Below are 19,037 nucleotides of genomic sequence, written 5' to 3' on the forward strand. Positions count from 1 at the left end.
TCTCTCTCTCTCTTTTTTTTCCTTTTTTGGTCTGATTTCTTTCACCCAGCATCAGTCAGTTCAGTTCAATCACTCAGTCGTGTCCGACTCTTTGCGACCTCATGAATCGCAGCGCACCAAACCTCCCTGTCCATCACCAACTCCCGGAGTTTACCCAAACTTATGTGCATCGAGTTGATGATGCCATCCAGCCATATCATCTTCTGTCGTCCCCTTCTCCTCGTGCCCCCAATCCCTCCCAATTTCAGGGTCTTTTCTAATGAGTCAACTCTTTGCATGAGGTGGCCAAAGTATTGGAGTTGCAGCTTCAGCATCAGTCCTTCCAATGAACACCCAGGACTGATCTCCTTTAGAATGGACTGGTTGGATCTTCTTGCAGTCCAAGGGACTCTCAAGAATCTTCTCCAGCACCACAGTTCAAAAGCATCAATTCTTCGGCGCTCAGCTTTCTTCACAGTCCAACTCTCACATCCATTCATGACTACTGGAAAAAACATAGCCTTGACTAGACAGACCTTTGTCGGCAAAGTAATGTCTCTGCTTTTGAATATGCTATCTAGGTTGGTCATAACTTTCCTTCCAAGGAGTAAGTGTCTTTTAATTTCACAGCTTCAGTCACCATCTGCAGTAATTTTGGAGCCCCCCAAAATAAAGTCTGACACTGTTTCCACTGTTTCTCCATCTATTTCCCATGAAGTGATGGGACCAGATGCCATGATCTTCGCTTTCTGAATGTTGAGCTTTAAGCCAACTTTTTCACGCTCCTCTTTCACTTTCATCAAGAGGCTTTATAGTTCCTCTTCACTTTCTGCCATAAGGGTGGTGTCAACTGCCTATCTGAGGTTATTGATAGTTCTCTCAGCAATCTTGATTCCAGCTTGTGCTTCTTCCAGCCCAGCGTTTCTCATGATGTACTCTGCATACAAGTTAAATAAACAGGGTGACAATATACAGCCTTGACGTACTCCTTTTCCTATTTGGAACTAGTCTGTTGTTCCATGTCCAGTTCTAACTGTTGCTTCCTGACCTGCATACAGATTTCTCAAGAGGCAGGTCAGGTGGTCTGGTATTCCCATCTCTTTCAGAATTTTCCACAGTTTATTGTGATCTACACAGTCAAAGGCTTTGGTGTAGTCATAAAGCAGAAATAGATGTTTTTCTGGAACTCTCTGGCTTTTTCCATGATCCAGCAGATGTTGACAATTTGATCTCTGGTTCCTCTGCCTTTTCTAAAGCTAGCTTGAACATGTGGATGTTCACGGTTCATGTATTGCTAAAGCCTGGCTTGGAGAATTTTGAGCATTACTTTACTAGTGTGTGAGATGAGTGCAATTGTGCAGTAGTTGGAGCATTCTTTGGCATTGCCTTTCTTTGGGATTGGAATGAAAATTGACCTTTCCCAGTCCTGTGGCCACTGCTGACTTTTCCAAATTTGTTGGCATATTGAGTACAGCACTTTCAGAGCATCATCTTTCAGGATTTGAAATAGCTCCACTGGAATGCCATTACCTCCACTAGCTTTGTTCGTAGTGATGCTTTCTAAGGCCCACTTGACTTCACATTCCAGGATGTCTGACTCTAGGTGAGTGATCACACCATTGTGATTATCTGAGTAGTGAAGATCCTTTTTGTACAATTCTTCTGTGTATTCTTGCCATCTCTTCTTCATATCTTCTGCTTCTGTTAGGTCCATACCATTTCTGTCCTTTATCAAGCCCATCTTTGCATGAAATGTTCTCTTGGTATCTCTAATTTTCTTGAAGAGATCACCCAGCATACTTACTTTGATTTTGTATGTTTTAATTGTTCATTTTTATTGCTGAATAGTATTCCTTTGTGTAGATACAATACAATTTGTTTATCCATTCACCTGATGGTAGACACTTAGGTCATTTCTCTTATCACCATTTTTATTGTCTAAAGAAGCAAAAGTCACCCAAAACTACATTTAAGTAGAAGTATCATAAATAGTTTTTCCCTTCAAAAGGATTTTTATTATCTTCAGTTCGACTGCTGAGAAGCAAAGTAGGAGAGCAGGACAGCAATTTTTTCCTCAGAGATTACAGTCCATGTCTATTTGCTGAAAAGACAACTTTCATTTCCTCGATAGTGTTTATCCATGCCTAACTCACCAAATGGCACCACATCATATGCAGCCAATTGCAGGAAAACAAAGCAGAAATTGTTTTTTTTGTTTTTTAAACCTATAGCCAGAGTATCCAGTAGGAGAAGGCAAAGTCAAACTGACACCAGACATCTGCACAGTAATTAGGAAAAAGAGCCAAACCCAAAGGCCTGGCTTAAACTTGGGAGATAAATTTGCACAGGCAGAGCCGTGTCAGGTTGGGCAAACATTAACCAACCACATAGAAAAAGCCTTGGAAAAACAACATTCTTAATTCAGTTTGATGAATGAGAAAACATTGTGGGGGGGAGGTGATGATGATGAGTCCATATATATTAAGCACCTATGTGTGCCAGGCAGTTATTTACATGTTAGGAATACATGATGAATGAGTTTCACATCTTTCTTCCAGGGATTTGTAATCTAAGGGAGATGACCATAGATTAAATGTAGTCATCTATAGGCCCATAAATGATGAATGTAATATAATTTTGAGCAGTAAACTTCTTGTGAGATAAGCCAAGTACTGTTTAGAGCATAGTGTAAAGTTTTATTGCTCTTCCTCAGGGTAGGGAAGGCTCAGAGATGTAATTTGATGTAGACCTCATAGACCATATATGATTTCTTGGATAAAGAGGGGAGGTGAGGAGGTGGGAGGAAATTTTATGGGCAAGTGAGGGAGGTGGGGTGAGCTATTTGGTGTGGCTGAGGCTATGTTGTGTCTTGCAGGTAAGGGCTGGATGGTAAAAGAGATTGAATGCCCTTTGAGTGGATTGAACTTTTCTCTGTGGGTAATGGGGATTCATAGAAGGTTTGATTTTATTTTAAAGCAGGATAGTGACAAGAATCAACTGTAAATTCCATGGGGGAAGTCTCAGCTTGCTATGAATTAACTGGATAAGTCCATGGATTAAGTGAGAGAATAACAATGGGCATAGTAGGAAATGAATTTGAGTATAGCAGTTGAGGGTCTTCCCTGGTAACTCAGATGGTAAAGAATCTGCCTGCAAATGCAGGAGACCTGGGTTTGATCCCTGGGTCAGGAAGATCCCCTGGAAGAGGGAATGGCTACCCACTCCAGTATTCTTGCCTGGAGAATTCTCTGGACAGAGAAGCCTGACAGGCTACGGTCCATGGGGTCACAAAAAGTTGTACCATGACTGAGTGACTAACACATACACACACAGCATTTGAAGGATGTGCTGGTACTGGCACTCTGGTATCAGATTTTTAAAATGTGGGTTGTTTTTTTTTTTTAAAGTAACTAATACATGGATAGAACACAGAATTCTACAGGTAAATAAAGGAAGGGAGTAAAAAGGCATGCCTCCCACCTATGTGCACCCCCACGCCCCCCAGCCACCACCACCTTTACCGGTTCTCTTCCTGAGGTGACCATTATTCCTTGTTTCTTTGTATTCTTTCAGAGTTACTCCTGGTATTTGAAAACAAATGCATATGTATAATTAACTTTGTTCTCTTAATTTATATTAGCAATAATTCAAAATCAGTAGATATATAACTGCTGCATCCTTTCAGATGGCTGCACGGTGTTCCATTTGTGAATATGCCGTCGTTTATTGATGAAAGCATAGGTTGTTTGCAGTCTTTTTCTATTATAAACAGCACTTCAGTGAATATCCTTGGATACTCATTCTCTTGCATAGTATTGGCTTATCTTTAAAATAAATACCTTTCATGTGAAACTTCTGGGTCAAAGGTTATATATATTTAAATTTTTCATGTATTGTCAAATTGTCCTTGACAGAGATAGTGCCAGTTTATACTCAGCAATGCATGAGAAAGCCTGTTTCTGCACATCTTTACTATTAGACCATGTTATCAGATCGGTTGATCTTTGTCCCTTTGATAAATGTCATCTCATTGTATTTTAGTTTTTATTCTTGTATTTAGGTGGTGTCGAGTACCGCTTTTTATTTTTAGAAGTCATTTGTATTTCTTTTCTAAGAACTGTATGCTCATATTCGTAACGTACTTTTCTGCTGGGTCATTGGCCTTTTGCTTTGGAATTTATGGGAGCTTTGTGAATATTAAGGAAATGAGTCCCTTTTTTTTTGACATGACTAGAAAATGTTTTTAAAAGAAACTATTTTGGGGGTTCTGTTCTAAAAGAACATGGATATCTCAGTAGTTTGAGGAATCCACGGTTAGTCAGGCCTGAAGGCCATACTGATAAGTATGTAAAAGGTCTCTAACCCTGGCAAAAGCGTGTTTGGTTTCCAGTACTGAAAAGGCCAGTATGTTCTAGAGACTTTGCTTCCTTAGTCATGGATGGAACAAGCCTAAGATCAGGGAGGCTGTTGTTGAGTGAGAGGGTTAAATGAGGTCTGAGCAATGAGAGAAATGGAGAGGAAGTGGACAGGGTTAGGCAGCAGATGGATAAGAATAGAGGGGATAGGTGGATTAGAAAGAGATGTCAGCAGAAAAATATCTCTTCACTTTTTGATGCTGTCGTCTGGTCAGAAGTCTCATTACCAACATCTGGTTTGTCTGTAGTCTCCCCGGATGCTACCAATGCCCTTGGGATTAGCGCAGGAAGGCCTGCTGCCCCACAGCAGACAAAATCTGACCAAGACTTCAGTATATTGAAGGGTCTGGAAACTGGCTGAAAGCTTCTCTGTGTATGGGGTGGGATTGAAGCTCCAGGGTTATTCTAGGGGTTTGTGAAGTCAGGGAGTGTGAACCTTACCAGAAGTATTCACATGCAAAAGAGGGGACATTATTAGAACTCAGCGATTACTGGGGGCATTTTCTTAAGTGGGGAGGAAGCTGTCTTTCATACAGCTGTTGAAATTATGGAACTCTAGTTACAGGAAAACACTAAGTTATACTCACTGGAAAAGTTTAAACTGTATAAAGACCATGAAATTAAAAGTAGAAAGCCTTACACTTTCTGGATAACCAACATAAACAGTTTATTCTATATCTTTCTGGACCTTTTTACATAAAAGTGCATACATTGTAAAGATTTTTCGCTCATTGTGCATACTGTTCAGTGATTGTTTTTGTATCTTAATATATCTCAGACGTCCTTCTGTCAGAACATGAAAATCTACTGCACATTTTAGCTGCTCCTTAGTATTTGTATGGATTTGCGACACTTTTCTTAACCATTCCCATAATTATGGCTATTTAAGCTGCCTCTTTGTTGATGCTTTGGCAAATAATAGTGCAATGAGCATTCATGTTGTTGTAACAACAACTGAGCGTTTCCTCCTTGTCCCATTGTTGTCTGTCTACAGCAGAGTTGCAGTCTACCTGAGTTGCTGCTATAGACAGACAGCAACAACAGCAGCAGTTCAGGGTCCCATCTAATGAGAATCTGCCATGTTTTCAGAAAAGCTTTTGCTCCAGTTACTAAAAAGTGAATAGGGCCATGTTTGTGTGTGTGTAGCTCTGAATTTGAGTTTATAAGGGTAGTTTTTAAAGCCCACTTTCCAGAACCTTGTTCATTTTAGAAGTGGTCCCTGCAATTTGAAGTGTCTTCCTCAAGGGGGCACAAACTCACCAAAACCCTGCAGACAGTTCTTTTGTATTGGTGCAGAATGGTCTGAAAACTTTTCCTTATTCCTTATTGTGTCATTACCCTAGGAACTTACAAAAGCAGTTTGAATCGAACTAATAATGTGACTGGCTAACAAAATCTCAATACAGATGTTTTCATGCATTTAGCATTTATAGTTAGATCTTTATGTTATATCATTTTAAATTAAATCATATTTTTCATCTGTATCATAAGAAAAACATGATACTTCTCACAGAGTTTTTAGTCATGCCAGGAAATTTCCCAAAACACATTCAACTGATTTTCTTTAGCTTGCCCTTGCATGTCTGCCTGTGTTCCATGTTTCATTGTCTGAAGCTAAGGGATGACAGGCTTTCCATTTCCCACTTCCTGGTGCCCACCTCTCCCTGCCTACCCTCCTCTGCTGAGATGATAGGCAGCTCTGGCCCGAAAAAGTTGAGCTTCACAAGACCAGCAGCTACCACATGCCCGTACGCTTCAGTTAATAAGAGACCGTCGACAGACTTCAAAAGCCTGAGCTGTGCAAGTTTGGCCGCCACCCCGCTCAGCCTCACGGAGCAGGGCTGGTGGCCTTGTAGGAGCTTTGAAGTTCTATATGCTTGTCCCCCTTGATTCCTGTCAGTTTAAAGTTTAAGGTAAGTAGCTGAGAGTTTAGTAGGGAGCAGCATCACTTCTCTTTGAGGGATTTGAGGTACTCAACTTGCAACCTTGAATTCCTTCCTTTGGTAGCTTGTGGAAGAAAGATCTGTTGGGGATTTATAGCATGCAGGCATTTTGAGGTTGATGAGTGGGGACAGGAGGCACATCCTTTTGCTCATATAACTAATTCTGTGCATCTGGGAGACAAATAGTCTTGTCTTCCCTTTGAACTGTTCAAAGTACCTGGGGATGTACTTTTTGCCTGACTCAGTTTAAGGACTCTTGATCCCATCATTTTGAAAATTGCTGTCACTTATACATTTTCCTGATTTATTACTTTATTCTTTTTCTTTCAGATGTGATGACTATTTTAAAATAGAATGACAGAGAATAACTGGATTTATTTTAGCACTTGCTGTTTAGGGTTCAGTTCAGTTCAGTTCAGTCGCTCAGTCGTGTCCGACTCTTTGTGACCTCATGAATCGCAGCACGCCAGGCCTCCCTGTCCATCACCAACTCCCAGAGTTCACTCAGACTCACGTCCATCGAGTTGGTGATATCATCCAGCCATCTCATCCTCTGTCGTCCCCTTCTCCTCCTGCCCCCAATCCCTCCCAGCATCAGAGCTGTTTAGGGTGGTGGTATGCTAAACGCTGAAAGAAAGTTTGCAGAGTGCCTTGTACTACGAGGGTTCCTGCATGGACTGAAGGACTCTGTGTGTGGAGAGCCAGTGGGTGACCTAATTCACTTGAGCCAGGGTGTGTCACCCACCATCTGTCTCCTTGTGTAGACCTGTGTGCAGATCTTGCTTATCTGCTGTGTCACATGGAATTTTGGAATCTTGAAACAATTTACCTGGCAACAATGATATTAAGACAAAAGTTTCAGGCCTGAAACAGATCTTTAGCCAGAAAAATGCCTGTCATGTCTCCTGAAGGTGTTGTGAAGATCACATAAGCCTGTTGTTTGTGAAGATGCTTTGTTCATTTCAGGAGATTCATGCACACCCGTCGGAGACCTGAGAACAGGTGTGAGTTGCTCAGGTGTCCCTAGAGAGGTTGAATTTCTTCCTAGCTTCCCTGCCTGAATGATTTGCCTCTGACTTGAGAGATGGCTTGTGTCTTTTTGGTGTCTCCTTTGACACCCTGCCCTGCACATGCTTAATGAGTACTAAACAAATCTGCCAGATGAAGAAACGAACATTTATAGAAGCAGTGTTACAACCATTACAGCAGCAAATTATAACTAAGATTATAAACCATGAATGTCTGCAGGAATTTCCTGTACAATTTCCAAATCAAAATGGACCCTGGTTACAGACTTTCTGGGTATTGTCTGGTATATTTGTGACAAGAAAAATGCCTATAGAGAGAAACAGTAGGATATTTTTCTTCTGCTTTCAGGATGTAATTCATCCCCTGTGGCAGAAAACACAAGGAAAGTAAAAATGTTAAGTCAGATATTAGAAAGTTTAAAAAAAAATTCCACAGGTTAACGTTACCATTTCAAAAGATGAAGACTCTGTGACTAGACAGGATGTTAATGACTTGACATTACAAAATTTATTAAATTTATTTCTAAAGCAGTTTGGTTCCCCCTCTCAAATGCATGAAGCATGTGGGAGTTGGAATAGATCTGCCCCAGGCTGCCAAACAAATTTTTAATGGAACTAGAGTCCTTCAGGGATTGTCCTAAATCCACATAATATTCTTAGGTCTTGGTGTTTGCACTGGGACCTGTATATTAGCAGATGTACGTGTGAATAATATACTTATATCCATCCATCACCTTAGTGACTCTGCATCTGTAGAGGCTGCTGCACATCAATTATTCCACCGCAGGGGGTAGAGAGATATTTGGGCTAGCATTGACCTCTTTTTTCAATTAGGGCCTCAGAAGCAGTGTGTTCTGGAAGTCAAATGGTCCCTTTAGACAGAACCTCTGTGAATCTATTTGGCCTAATGTGGCCGTGCTAGGAAGTCAATATGATTACCTGTGCCAGGTGTGGATGCAACATCCAGAAAAACATGAAAATTTTGTCACTAAGAGGCACCATCAATATTCAGGGTCTCTCTAACTTCTCTAATCCTTGCATTAGATATTAGCAAGTCTATCAAAAACGAATGCCAGCCTTAATAATGCCAGTATATATACTTTATATACCTTCCGCAAAAAAATGCAACTATTTGAAAGAAGTTGTAATTTGTTTGAGGAGCTAAATTCACTTTCAAATGCTAGATGTTTTTATTATCTGAGATTTCAGGGGCAAAAATTTCTTCAGAAAGAACAGGATTTTTGTCTTCATATCTTAATGCCCTTACAAAAAAAAAAAACAGAGAACAAAGTTTTTATAATGCTTATTTCTTTGTTCATAAACTTAGAACCTCTTTCTCAAGAGCACATAGTGCTTTCCATTTTATGAAGCTTCTGATAGTATATGTGGTGGTGTGTTGCATATTGTCATAACTAATAAATCAGTGACAAATGTAACCACCTCATTTTGTTGGGGAGATATATAATTGTGGTGGTAGCTGACCATTTATTTAATTATGTGGTAAGTACCATATGATGAGAGGGTAAAGTTAAATTGATGATTTGGGCTATCTCAGCCAGGATACAGTTTACATGGCAATTACACCAGGATCATCTCAGTGTAATTGGCAAGTAATTTTGTAGGCGAAGGAACATGACAGCTCATTTACATGGTGTTCAATGAATAAAATTTGGGAACATTTATCAACCACTTCCAAGTGAAGTGATTGCACCAGTATTGCCCAAAATGCTGTATAGGTGACTCGGAAGCATAGTGGAAGGTTTCTGGTATGAATCTGCATTCAGTTGCTCCCTAAACATTTATTAGGTGTGTGCTGTGTGCCAGGCACTGTCCTAGGCAGTGAGAATCCAAACACAAGTGAAAAGTTACATCCTCCTCTCAGAACTCATGGCTGGGAAGCAGACCTGTCATCAGTAGTTACACAGCAGTATAATTAGTGGAGGTCTGAGCTCTGCACAGGTAATGTGGGTGCTGACGGGGGGAAGCCAGAAGGGTGGAAGATGGTCAGGGAAAGCTTTCTAGAAAGGGTGACACCAGAGATGAATTATAAAGAATGAGCAGGACTGAGTTAGGGGAGAGGGAAAGGACCTTCCAGGCAGAGAGGTGCCTGCAAGAGCAGAATCTTAGATGAGCAAATGGCTGGTGTGAGCTGGAAATTTTAAGCAGTTCAGGCACATTTCAAGGCAGACCTGGTGCCCAAGAAGCAGACTTGGTGGAGATCTCACAGGCCACCTTATCCTGCAACCTGGGGAAGCACTGGGAGATTTCAACAAGCATCTTTCTCAGAGTTGGATCACTCCATGTAATAAAATATTTGTATTCTGTTATTATGATATGCCAGGCTCTATTCTACAGATATCAGGGCATCTCATCCTCACAAGAACCCCATAAGGCAGGCGCTAACATGTCCTCATTTTACAGATGAAGAAACTGAGTCCACGGAGAGTGCCAAAGGCATGATCAGGTGATGGAGGAGCCAGGGTTTGAACCCAGGCCTGTCCAGCTCCAAAGCCCATACTTGTCCCCAGCACCTGCACCGTGTCACAGCCCCCTTGATATGATCGATTGTAACTCCTTGTTTTTAAGTTGCACACTCCTCCACCTCCTATCTCTACTTCTAGGCTGTGAGCTCTGTGAGGCCAGGAACTATATTTATCTTGCTCACAGCCACATCCCTCAAGCTTAAGATGATGCCTGCACCTTCATAGGCACGCCACAAATAAAGAAAAAAATGTAATTTTTAGGGGGTCATGGCTGGAGGTTGTTGAAGTCAGCCTGTCAAAGGATGACAATGTGGGCCTGCATTAGTCGATACAGAATGGTGAGGATGGGAAATAAATTGGCAAAACTTGGTGATCGATTGGACATGTGGATTTTGTTGGCATATCCTCACAGTATTTCTGATCTCCAACTCCTACACTGGAGAGATGACTTGGCAAAACAATCTGAAGCGGAGGGAAGCTCATGCTGCTCTTCACAAAGCTCTCACATTCCTGAGACGAAATGTTGCGGACTCAGGATGAGAAGTTAGAAGAAAGTTTCCTGGAGATAGTTAAAAATAGAATGAACACATCTGCCTGGAATGGTAGAGGGACAGAGCTGCCCTAGGGTAGATGAATGGTTAGATGGCCTTTAGGATTCTTCCCCCTTTGAAAATTTTCTAGTTTAGAATAAATAAAAATTCTCCTGAACCATCTGTCCTTAACTGTCTGGCTTAAAGATAAAGTGTCCAAGAACTGGAAAATATTGAGTCCACATGCCTGGATTGTAGATAAGGAAACAGAAGCCCAGAAGCATTAGATGACTTGTCCAAGGGCACACACCTGAGGCAAAATGAAGACCCAGACCACTGGCCTCTCAGTCTCCCACTCCCTGGACTCTCTGAGCAGCATCTGTGTTCCATGCCGTCTGTGGCAGGCCTGTGCTAGGTGCTAGCCCAGAGGCAGAGAGAACCTGGGGTCAGTGCTTGAGGAGTGCAGGCAGCTTCAACAGGAAGTGCCGCTTGTCACCTAAAAATGCTGTTAACACCACCTACTGCGCAGAACATTTGGAAAACAGAGACAATGAGTTTGAAAGTCTATAATGGTTTTGCTTTAGCCCCACTCATTGCCAGACACTGCTTCAATGCTTTCCAATCATTGCTACTAATTCTCACAACAACTTGAAGTTAGATAATATTACATTTTATGTTTCAGAAAGCTAAAGCTCCAAGAACTTGTTCCATGAGACCAGACTAAGTTCACTCCGAGTCCTAACTGCACAGTCCCTGCTGTCTTCTTTTTCTACACACTGGGTCTGTCCACTGTATCATAGATACAATTTTGAACTTTCTTTTTTTTTTTTTTTTGAAGGCAGCTGTGCTCACTATACCACCAATGCTGAACTTTCATTTTTTGACTTGTAATGTATTCTGTTTTTCATGCCAATTCATAGTCTTCATTTTAATGGCTGTGTAGTATCTTACCAAGTTTTTAGGAGGTTCTTAAATAAATATTTACTCATAAAAGTCTTTGAATTTTTGGCACATATGGCATTTGGAAGGTATATATTATATTTTGAGGACCATATGACCATCCTCTATCAATGGCATTGGGACAAGCAGGAGAGAAACTGCCAGGCTCTTCACAGGGAATCATGGCTTTCTTTCCCACCAAGAGCCCTTTGGGGGATGCAGATGGTACTCGGCACAGCTCAGAATAGAGCCCGGGTAGAGATGGCCTGAGACAGGTAGCAGGTGACTTTTCAAGCCCCTGCTTCTCTGACTGAACACACATTCTTCCTCCTGTCCTTGTGAAAAAGCAAGTTTTCATTTTCCTAGGATAGTAAAAATCTTTTGTGTGAAGAAAAAGTGTCATGAGGTGTCTTATTCATCAGCATATATACCATCTCTTTAAAATGACAGTGGGAGTAAAAGTTCATCAGTTCAATATGTCTTTCACATTTGGAGACTCCTGACTAATAGAACTCTGGTATTTATCATCAGAACAGCCAAAGAACTAAATTCTGGCACATGCTATTCTCACGCACTGAGAAAAACTTAAAAAGACAGAAGATTGTCTCCATTCTTCCTTCTTCCATTCATTTAGAAGAAAAAGCATACCTTTTTTTAATTAAAAAAAAATATGAGCATGCAGAAACATCTGGCCTCTATTACCCTAGCAGCCTCCTAAATGGTCTCCTTGTCCGCCCTTTTAAAATCAGCTCTACGTAACAGCTAGAAAGATGTTTCTAGAACACAGAATTCTACCAGTCACTCTCTCATGTTGTCAACATCTTCTTCCACTTCTTCTGTTTCTCTTAGAGTTAAATAATACGTGTAGCCACAGCTCCCAGCTCCCCTTCTTCTACCTTGTCTTAGCCACACCAAGTGGCTTCTGCTTCTGCCTCCCGGCTTCCTGTTGCAAGACAGGGTATCTCCAGCCCCATGTGGAAATCCAGTCCTTTCTCCATGAGCTCCCCACTGGGCTCTGCAGAACCTGGCTCCCAGTTGAGCTCCCTCAGCACCTATCCAGCACTGTCATATGGAATATAGCCCACAGTCTTGTTTTTATTTGGCCAGCATGGTACTTTAAAAAAGCTAAATCTCATTGAGCATGGCATATCACTGTTCAGCTGAAGGCCCTGCCACTCTCTGTTATACATCAAGCCCTGATTACATGTTTATTTTTTACTGGGTCATATACAGCTATTTGCTTTTGATCTGTTTTACCCGACAGACTATATGTTGCATGTGTATTGTGTACTGTTAACTTTTGTATCTATAGGTCTGGTAGAGACTACTCAATAAATAACTATTGATTTAACATATGCTTTTTTAAAAAGAAAACTAAAATTATGTCAAGAAAGATACAGTAACTCTTTTTGGCCTCTCTGTTCACAAACATAAAATTCATGGACCTCAATGGACCTGGCCCACATTAACAATATTCCTTGGGGACAGCAGAAAATCTGTGTTCATGATATGATTCTGCTAAAACAGACATTTTGGATCTTGAAGCCTCTGAATGTGCTTATGGTCTTTCCCACTATTTCGTATATCAGGAGATTCATATCAATTCTTATGACCCCTCATGAATAACATTCTTCACATTTGTCATAGTTTTGTGTATCAAGGCATACATTTCCATGATTTCATTTTATATCCGTGTGACCTCCATATTTCCATCAAACTGAGATCTGCGGAAATTTGGTTGGGATAGTATGGATAAAGATGTAGTACTTTATCTACTTGGTAAGCTGTGATCATGATCAAAGTGCAGTCATTGTGCCTCACCTGAACTTGGATCCTGACAAGGAGTAAGGCACCCATATATATACAGCTGGTGAAGCTGGAGGTTGAACTAAGGGGAATACCCAATGGTCAACCTCTGATGTATCATCTTTTTGCTAATCTGGTCCTTTGTCTCAGCCACTGTATTTTTCATGTCCTTAGCTATTCTCTTCTGGATGTTCAGTTCTATGCTGCTTTAAAACACTAAAAAAAGATGTAGTATCTCGTAAGCCCCAGATTACTCATAGTTTTGGAGTTTCACATCATCCTCAGTGATGCAGATCTGTGGTACCTGCCTATGGCCATGTTGTTGCCATAAATTAAACCTGCAGAGAATGCCCTGCACTTTCAGGAAGTGCTGTGGATGCTTCCTGGGACCATATATCATAAGGCATTGCTGAGGAAACCTGTTAGCAGCACAGGAATGGAAATGTGCCCAAGTGTCAAGTGAAACAACAACAACAACAAAGTCTTTTGCTTAAGCTTCCTTCCCTAGGGAAGAGGTGGGCACAGAAGCAAGTGAGTTTATTACAGAATTCTTCAGCAGCCAGAAATTTCATTGACAATTTTGTTCATGTGCTGGCTTGTCTGCCTTCTCAGAGGCCCACTCTGCATTCCTTATTGATGTTATTAGTCATTAATGGATACACCTGAAAATCAAGCAATATCATTTGGGTTGTAGTTGTATTAAGTGGTTCTTTTCTGTAGCATAAAGCTTGTCAGCTTATCTTTTTTCTTAGTAATGAACACCATTTTTTTCAATGTCCTAATCAAATCCTTCCACATAATCTTGAGACAGAACCAGATCCAACTGCTTCTATTCTGTACTATTGGCCTCAATTATGTCAAATTATGCAACCTACTCACAGGTCCTAAGGTTCTCTTTTGTTGAGACATAGGTCTGATGCATGCCTTCAGAAGCTCATGATTACAACATTCAACACTTGTCTGTTTTAGGTAAATAGAATCAAAGAGAGCACTGGGCTAAATTTACAGTTATGAGGACATCATCTATAGCATAGATTTCTTTCTAGATTTCTTTCTAAGTGTTGGTGCTCTTGGGCTGATGGCAAGTATTTTTCTTTTCTATGTCCCTTCTCCCTGAAACACACAAATGCACCTCAATCTGCATGACATTGCTTCAGAGCTGAGGCTCTCCACTATCATGGCAGAAAGTAAATAACACCCATGTTTTGGCTATACAATCATAATAATTTAATTTTTAAAAACTATTATATTGACCAGAAGCATCAGGCTTCTGATATATTGCCATACTTAATTTTGTTCAACCAAATACCTGTAGTTGAAAGAGGACAATACAAGAAATAGTGAACAACCCTCAGGGAAATCTAATGTTTCTTTCTGCTATATGCTGCAGTTTTACTGTTTCTTATGCCTCTAGTAAGATGAAATGATTCATCATTTTGGAGTCATTTTTTGAAAATCAAAATTCTTGTCTTTATATTCCAAGTTCTGATTATGTCTCTACCTCCTTCATATTCAGCTTACTTTGATTGTTCTGCTTTTTCTTCTGAGCTTTAAAAGACTCCTTTTTTCCACTAAGAAAAAGACTCACCCTGAACCTCCAAGACGGTTCAGGTTCCTTTTGATGTGCAGGGCCATGCCTTATACCCCTTAAATTGCTATTTCCCTCTCCAGTGTACAGAAGAGGCGCAATATGGTTTCTGAATGAAAGAATGGGAAAAATTAATACCTGACTTCGTAGCATATGATTGTTTAACCTCTTTCACCTGGATTATATTCCCAATAACACTGTATCATCTCAAACTTGTCAATTATTCTTAATACTAAATTCAGTGTAGTATATAGAATCATTGCTCAACAAGTGTTTAGTGAGAGCAAAATATATCATGTATTTTGGAGTCCTATTATAGAGAAGCCAGAATTTGGCACATAGTCATTCAAAATCCATACTTTTTCAGATTAATCAAGTCAAGGGCTGGATTTTCACTCTCAAGACTAACCATTGATTCAACATATTGGTTAATATGATTACTCTCCATCAGACCTCCTGTGTTTGGAACACCTTATAACATTCCAGAGATGGAAAAACATCTTTGGAAAAACCATCCCTGTTTCCTGAAATATTAAAATGGAAACCTTCCCCTTCAGAGAGTCCTATTGATCCAGTTCAGCAGATATCCACTATTCCTGCAAATATTTATTGAACACCTTGTATGTGACATGAGTTGGAAATAAATGTGAAACTGGCAAGTCTTTTGATTGTAATAATTTGGTAGCCAAATATGTGAATAAAGCAGAATTCAGTGTGATAAATTCTTCAATAGAAGCAGATATAAGGAACAGAGGAAGCCGAGAGAGGGGAGTAATTAATTCTATGAAAGACATTATGGAAAGCTTCCTGCAAGAAATTTCTATGAGTTGAAATTCACCCATAAGAATAGTTTTATCTTTTGGGTAACTATCATAAGTGAGAAATGCCCCTCGTGTGCTTGATGTATTTATTTATAAAGTAATGTCACATTGTAAGGAATAAGCTTGAAATTCAAACATTTGAAAAACATTTGACTCCTCTCTACAGCACCTAAATTCACCTCAGTATTCCATAGTTTGTGTGATATCTGAAAAACAGCTGAATCAAACCCTACTATTAATGGATTTATATATGTGCACATAATTTATGTTGCCAGTGTTTTATGGTTTCATAAATAGTGCTAGCACTAATGTTTCTAAAAAAGTGAAGAAAAGACCTCATATGTGCTGGTAGAATTTCAGTATATATTATAGAACACTGCTACTTTTGATATAGCCTACGGGATGTGACTTTTCATAAAAACCTAATGAATTTCTAGATATGTCAGCTGTTTCCAAACAGATGCACTCTGCTAATCTAATGGAAACATTTTGAGCCCAGATCCCAAATATCAATAGCTTTTAGTATTGCAAATTAGTTTGTCTATTGGGTAAATTGAACTGTGTGGCTCTTGATAAAAAGTAGCAAGGAATTTTATATGGATGTTTTACGTTTAATGGCCTTGCCAGGGTTTGATGCTCATATTTTTCCTTGCAGAGTTTTAAGTTGAATGTAGACAGTCATTGTGCGCTCAAGGAAGCTGTGGAGGAGGAAGGACACCAACTTCTTGAGCTTATTGCATCTCACAAAGCAGGTAAATCCTCCTGAAATATTGCAAGTCTTTATGTCTCCAGACTATTAAGAATGAAGAAGCATTGCTGTAAATTACTGCATATATTCACTTCCTTATGTATTATTAATATTTACATTATCAGATTGACCTTCAAGATTTATAAATGTTTCATATACTGCATACAATGCTGTGATACTTATAAGATGAAATACTGCCTCCAAATGGTCTGTTCATTTTATTTGGGGCTTGCTGTTCACCCGAGTTTCAATTGAAATCGCATTCCTGAAAACTTCACATTGACATGCTTTTCAATGTAGGTGCTCTGGAAATAACATTAAGATAATGAATGAGAATTGTGCATATAGTATAATGCATATGCATCCGGGTACTTGTAGGTATCATTACAGATATAAGGCAGGTAGTCTAGAGACACATGATTATTTCCCTGCCAATTCACACACATGACCGTTTTGCATGTTCTCTGCTGGTCATTGCATTAGCAGAGTTTTAGCCTTAGACCAGTTCTTACCTCAGTATTAGTGTATTTATGACAAACAGATTGTAAATAAAAAATAGTTTTGTCATTTGGTTATACTTATCCTGGTAGTAAAAGACCGTAAGACAGGATGAATTAGTTTGCCCCTTGTTTTGAGCTTACCACAGCCCAATAAGAAAAGAGCAGCATTAATCTGATGTGCTAACACTAAAGACTGCTGTCTTAAATTTGGCCCATTTACTATATTTCAAGTTGAATTACCTTTACTTATTTCCATACATTTTCTGATCATTGTAAAGTCTCCACAAAAAGATATACACAGGGCCTTTTATTTGGAATGTGAAGCAAGAGTCTTAATAATTTTTACGTATCGTGATTTTGGTTCTGTATACATTTTTTTAGTCCATGTGTTAAATCTAAGTCAGTTCTAAACTATGCAACTATGGGGTTTTCCAATTTTTGTGTCCTTATGCCTTCTGTCAAGTCAAAAACCCCCAGTCTCGGTTCTGAGAGGCAGGTGAGGGTAATGATTGCTTAAAATTATGTTTATTGTTGGAAATATCCATCTAATCTTAAATGAAAAACAATACTGGGTAAAAACACAGCTGAGTCGCTAACGTGTGCTTTCCCCCTCCTTTGGAGAAGGACTGAAGGACATGCTGCGGATGATTGCAAGTCAATGGAAGGAGCTGCAGAGGCAAATCAAACGGCAACACAGCTGGATTCTCCGGGCTCTGGATACCATCAAAGCCGAGATTCTGGCTACTGATGTGTCTGTGGAGGGTGAGGAAGGGACTGGAAGCCCCAAGGTAAGTGGCTTGAAGTTTGCCTTATTTCCTCTTATTTCTGTCTTCTTTTGAACTAGGCACCACTGAAGTTTTCTTTCTACCCCTAAGGCTTTTCGTTTCTACTGGGTAAACTTTATCTCTCTCTCTCTATGTATAGGTATGTATAAACAAAATGAAATTGCTTACTTTAAAACAATAAAAAAGGCCTCCTACAACTTTCAAGTTTTCCAGGAATGGGTCTTTCTGTGAAAAGTGGCAGAGTAGGAGGGGGACAGTACTTTAAGGGTAGCAGAAAGGAGGACATAAAACATTTAGTAAACAAAACATAAAGCATCTTTAACATGAATAATCAGAATGGTTTTAAATTGTTTTGTTGCAACTATAAATCACTATAATCAGTGCAATCACTCAGCTCTGACATCCATTAGCCGCTTGGTTACAGCAAATTAACAAAGAAGAGAGAAAGTGATTCATTATCTCATTCCTGTTAATGACTATCAGATGCATTGCCTAATTAGGGGATGGTCATTGTAGTGGGAAGAAGGTCATATGCTTTGCTACAAATCTTTTTGCTCTGTGTGTAAGTTCTCCATAATGGTGCATGCACCAAATACAACAAGTACTTTAAAAATGAATATTGACATGTTTTGGTTATCTATTTTAGATTTACAAAATAATCTGTAAAGCATATGAACTTGAATTTTAAACAAGGCACCTTTTAATAAGTCCAAAGGTATCTTTGGACTCATGATGTGGAAGATAATTTTATTAATTTGATATTTTCATTCAATCTCTCTCTTCTTTTGTATTTGTTCTTTTGTGAAACTTAATGCAGAAAACAGGTCTCATAATAGACTCAGCATGGAAACATACTATAAAATGGGGGAAACAGATTTAAGAGTTCATGGCTTATATTCCTGGCATGGACAAAGTAATTAAATCATCATCAAGTCACGTTTACTCAGCCTCCATGTGGATTGTCATTGGGCTACATGTATACAGAGCAAGTTAAACAAATGCTCTGCCCTCTGAGCCTCACAGTCTTAAGTTCAGGCAAGGAGAAACCCAACCTGTTCTGCAGTGGTGAGGCCATGCAGTTAGTTGAAAACCTCAGGTGCTTTATAGCTTTGGAATCTTAAACAACAAACTTCACCTTATTTGTTGGAAACAGAGGACAGAATGATGAGCTCAGTTCCATTTAAAGAAAGCTCCATGGAAGAGGTCACATTTCAGGAAATACTTGAAGGAAGGAAGAGAAGTGTCTTGGCACATGAGCACATATTTTGGGAAGTGACATGATGAAAGAATCAGAGCTGGAACTAATAACAGGGAACGGGGAGTGTCTTCAGCAGACTTCTCAGGGCAGAAATGCTGTTCTTTCAAGGAACAGACTGTAGTGGAAGTTGATTGGGCTGATGCTTTGGTTGGAGTAGGGGCCAGTGATGATGAAAAAGAACATGCCTGAAAACTCTGTTGTGTTTTATTTATTG

General features: G+C 39.7%; 1 protein-coding gene across 1 annotated transcript in view; it reads left to right on the top strand.

The window, feature by feature from the left end:
• The window catches only part of AKAP6 (A-kinase anchoring protein 6), a 503,112-nt gene that overhangs the window by 250,784 nt on the left and 233,291 nt on the right, over positions 1 to 19,037 (top strand). Inside the window, exons 6-7 of the mRNA XM_005695223.3 lie at positions 16,188 to 16,284; positions 17,405 to 17,568. Of these exons, the coding sequence (XP_005695280.2) occupies positions 16,188 to 16,284; positions 17,405 to 17,568 (261 nt within the window). The remainder of the gene's footprint in view (positions 1 to 16,187; positions 16,285 to 17,404; positions 17,569 to 19,037) is intronic.

The sequence above is a fragment of the Capra hircus genome, chromosome 21 (genome assembly GCF_001704415.2).
Source record: "Capra hircus breed San Clemente chromosome 21, ASM170441v1, whole genome shotgun sequence".
Taxonomy (NCBI): Eukaryota; Metazoa; Chordata; class Mammalia; order Artiodactyla; family Bovidae; genus Capra; species Capra hircus.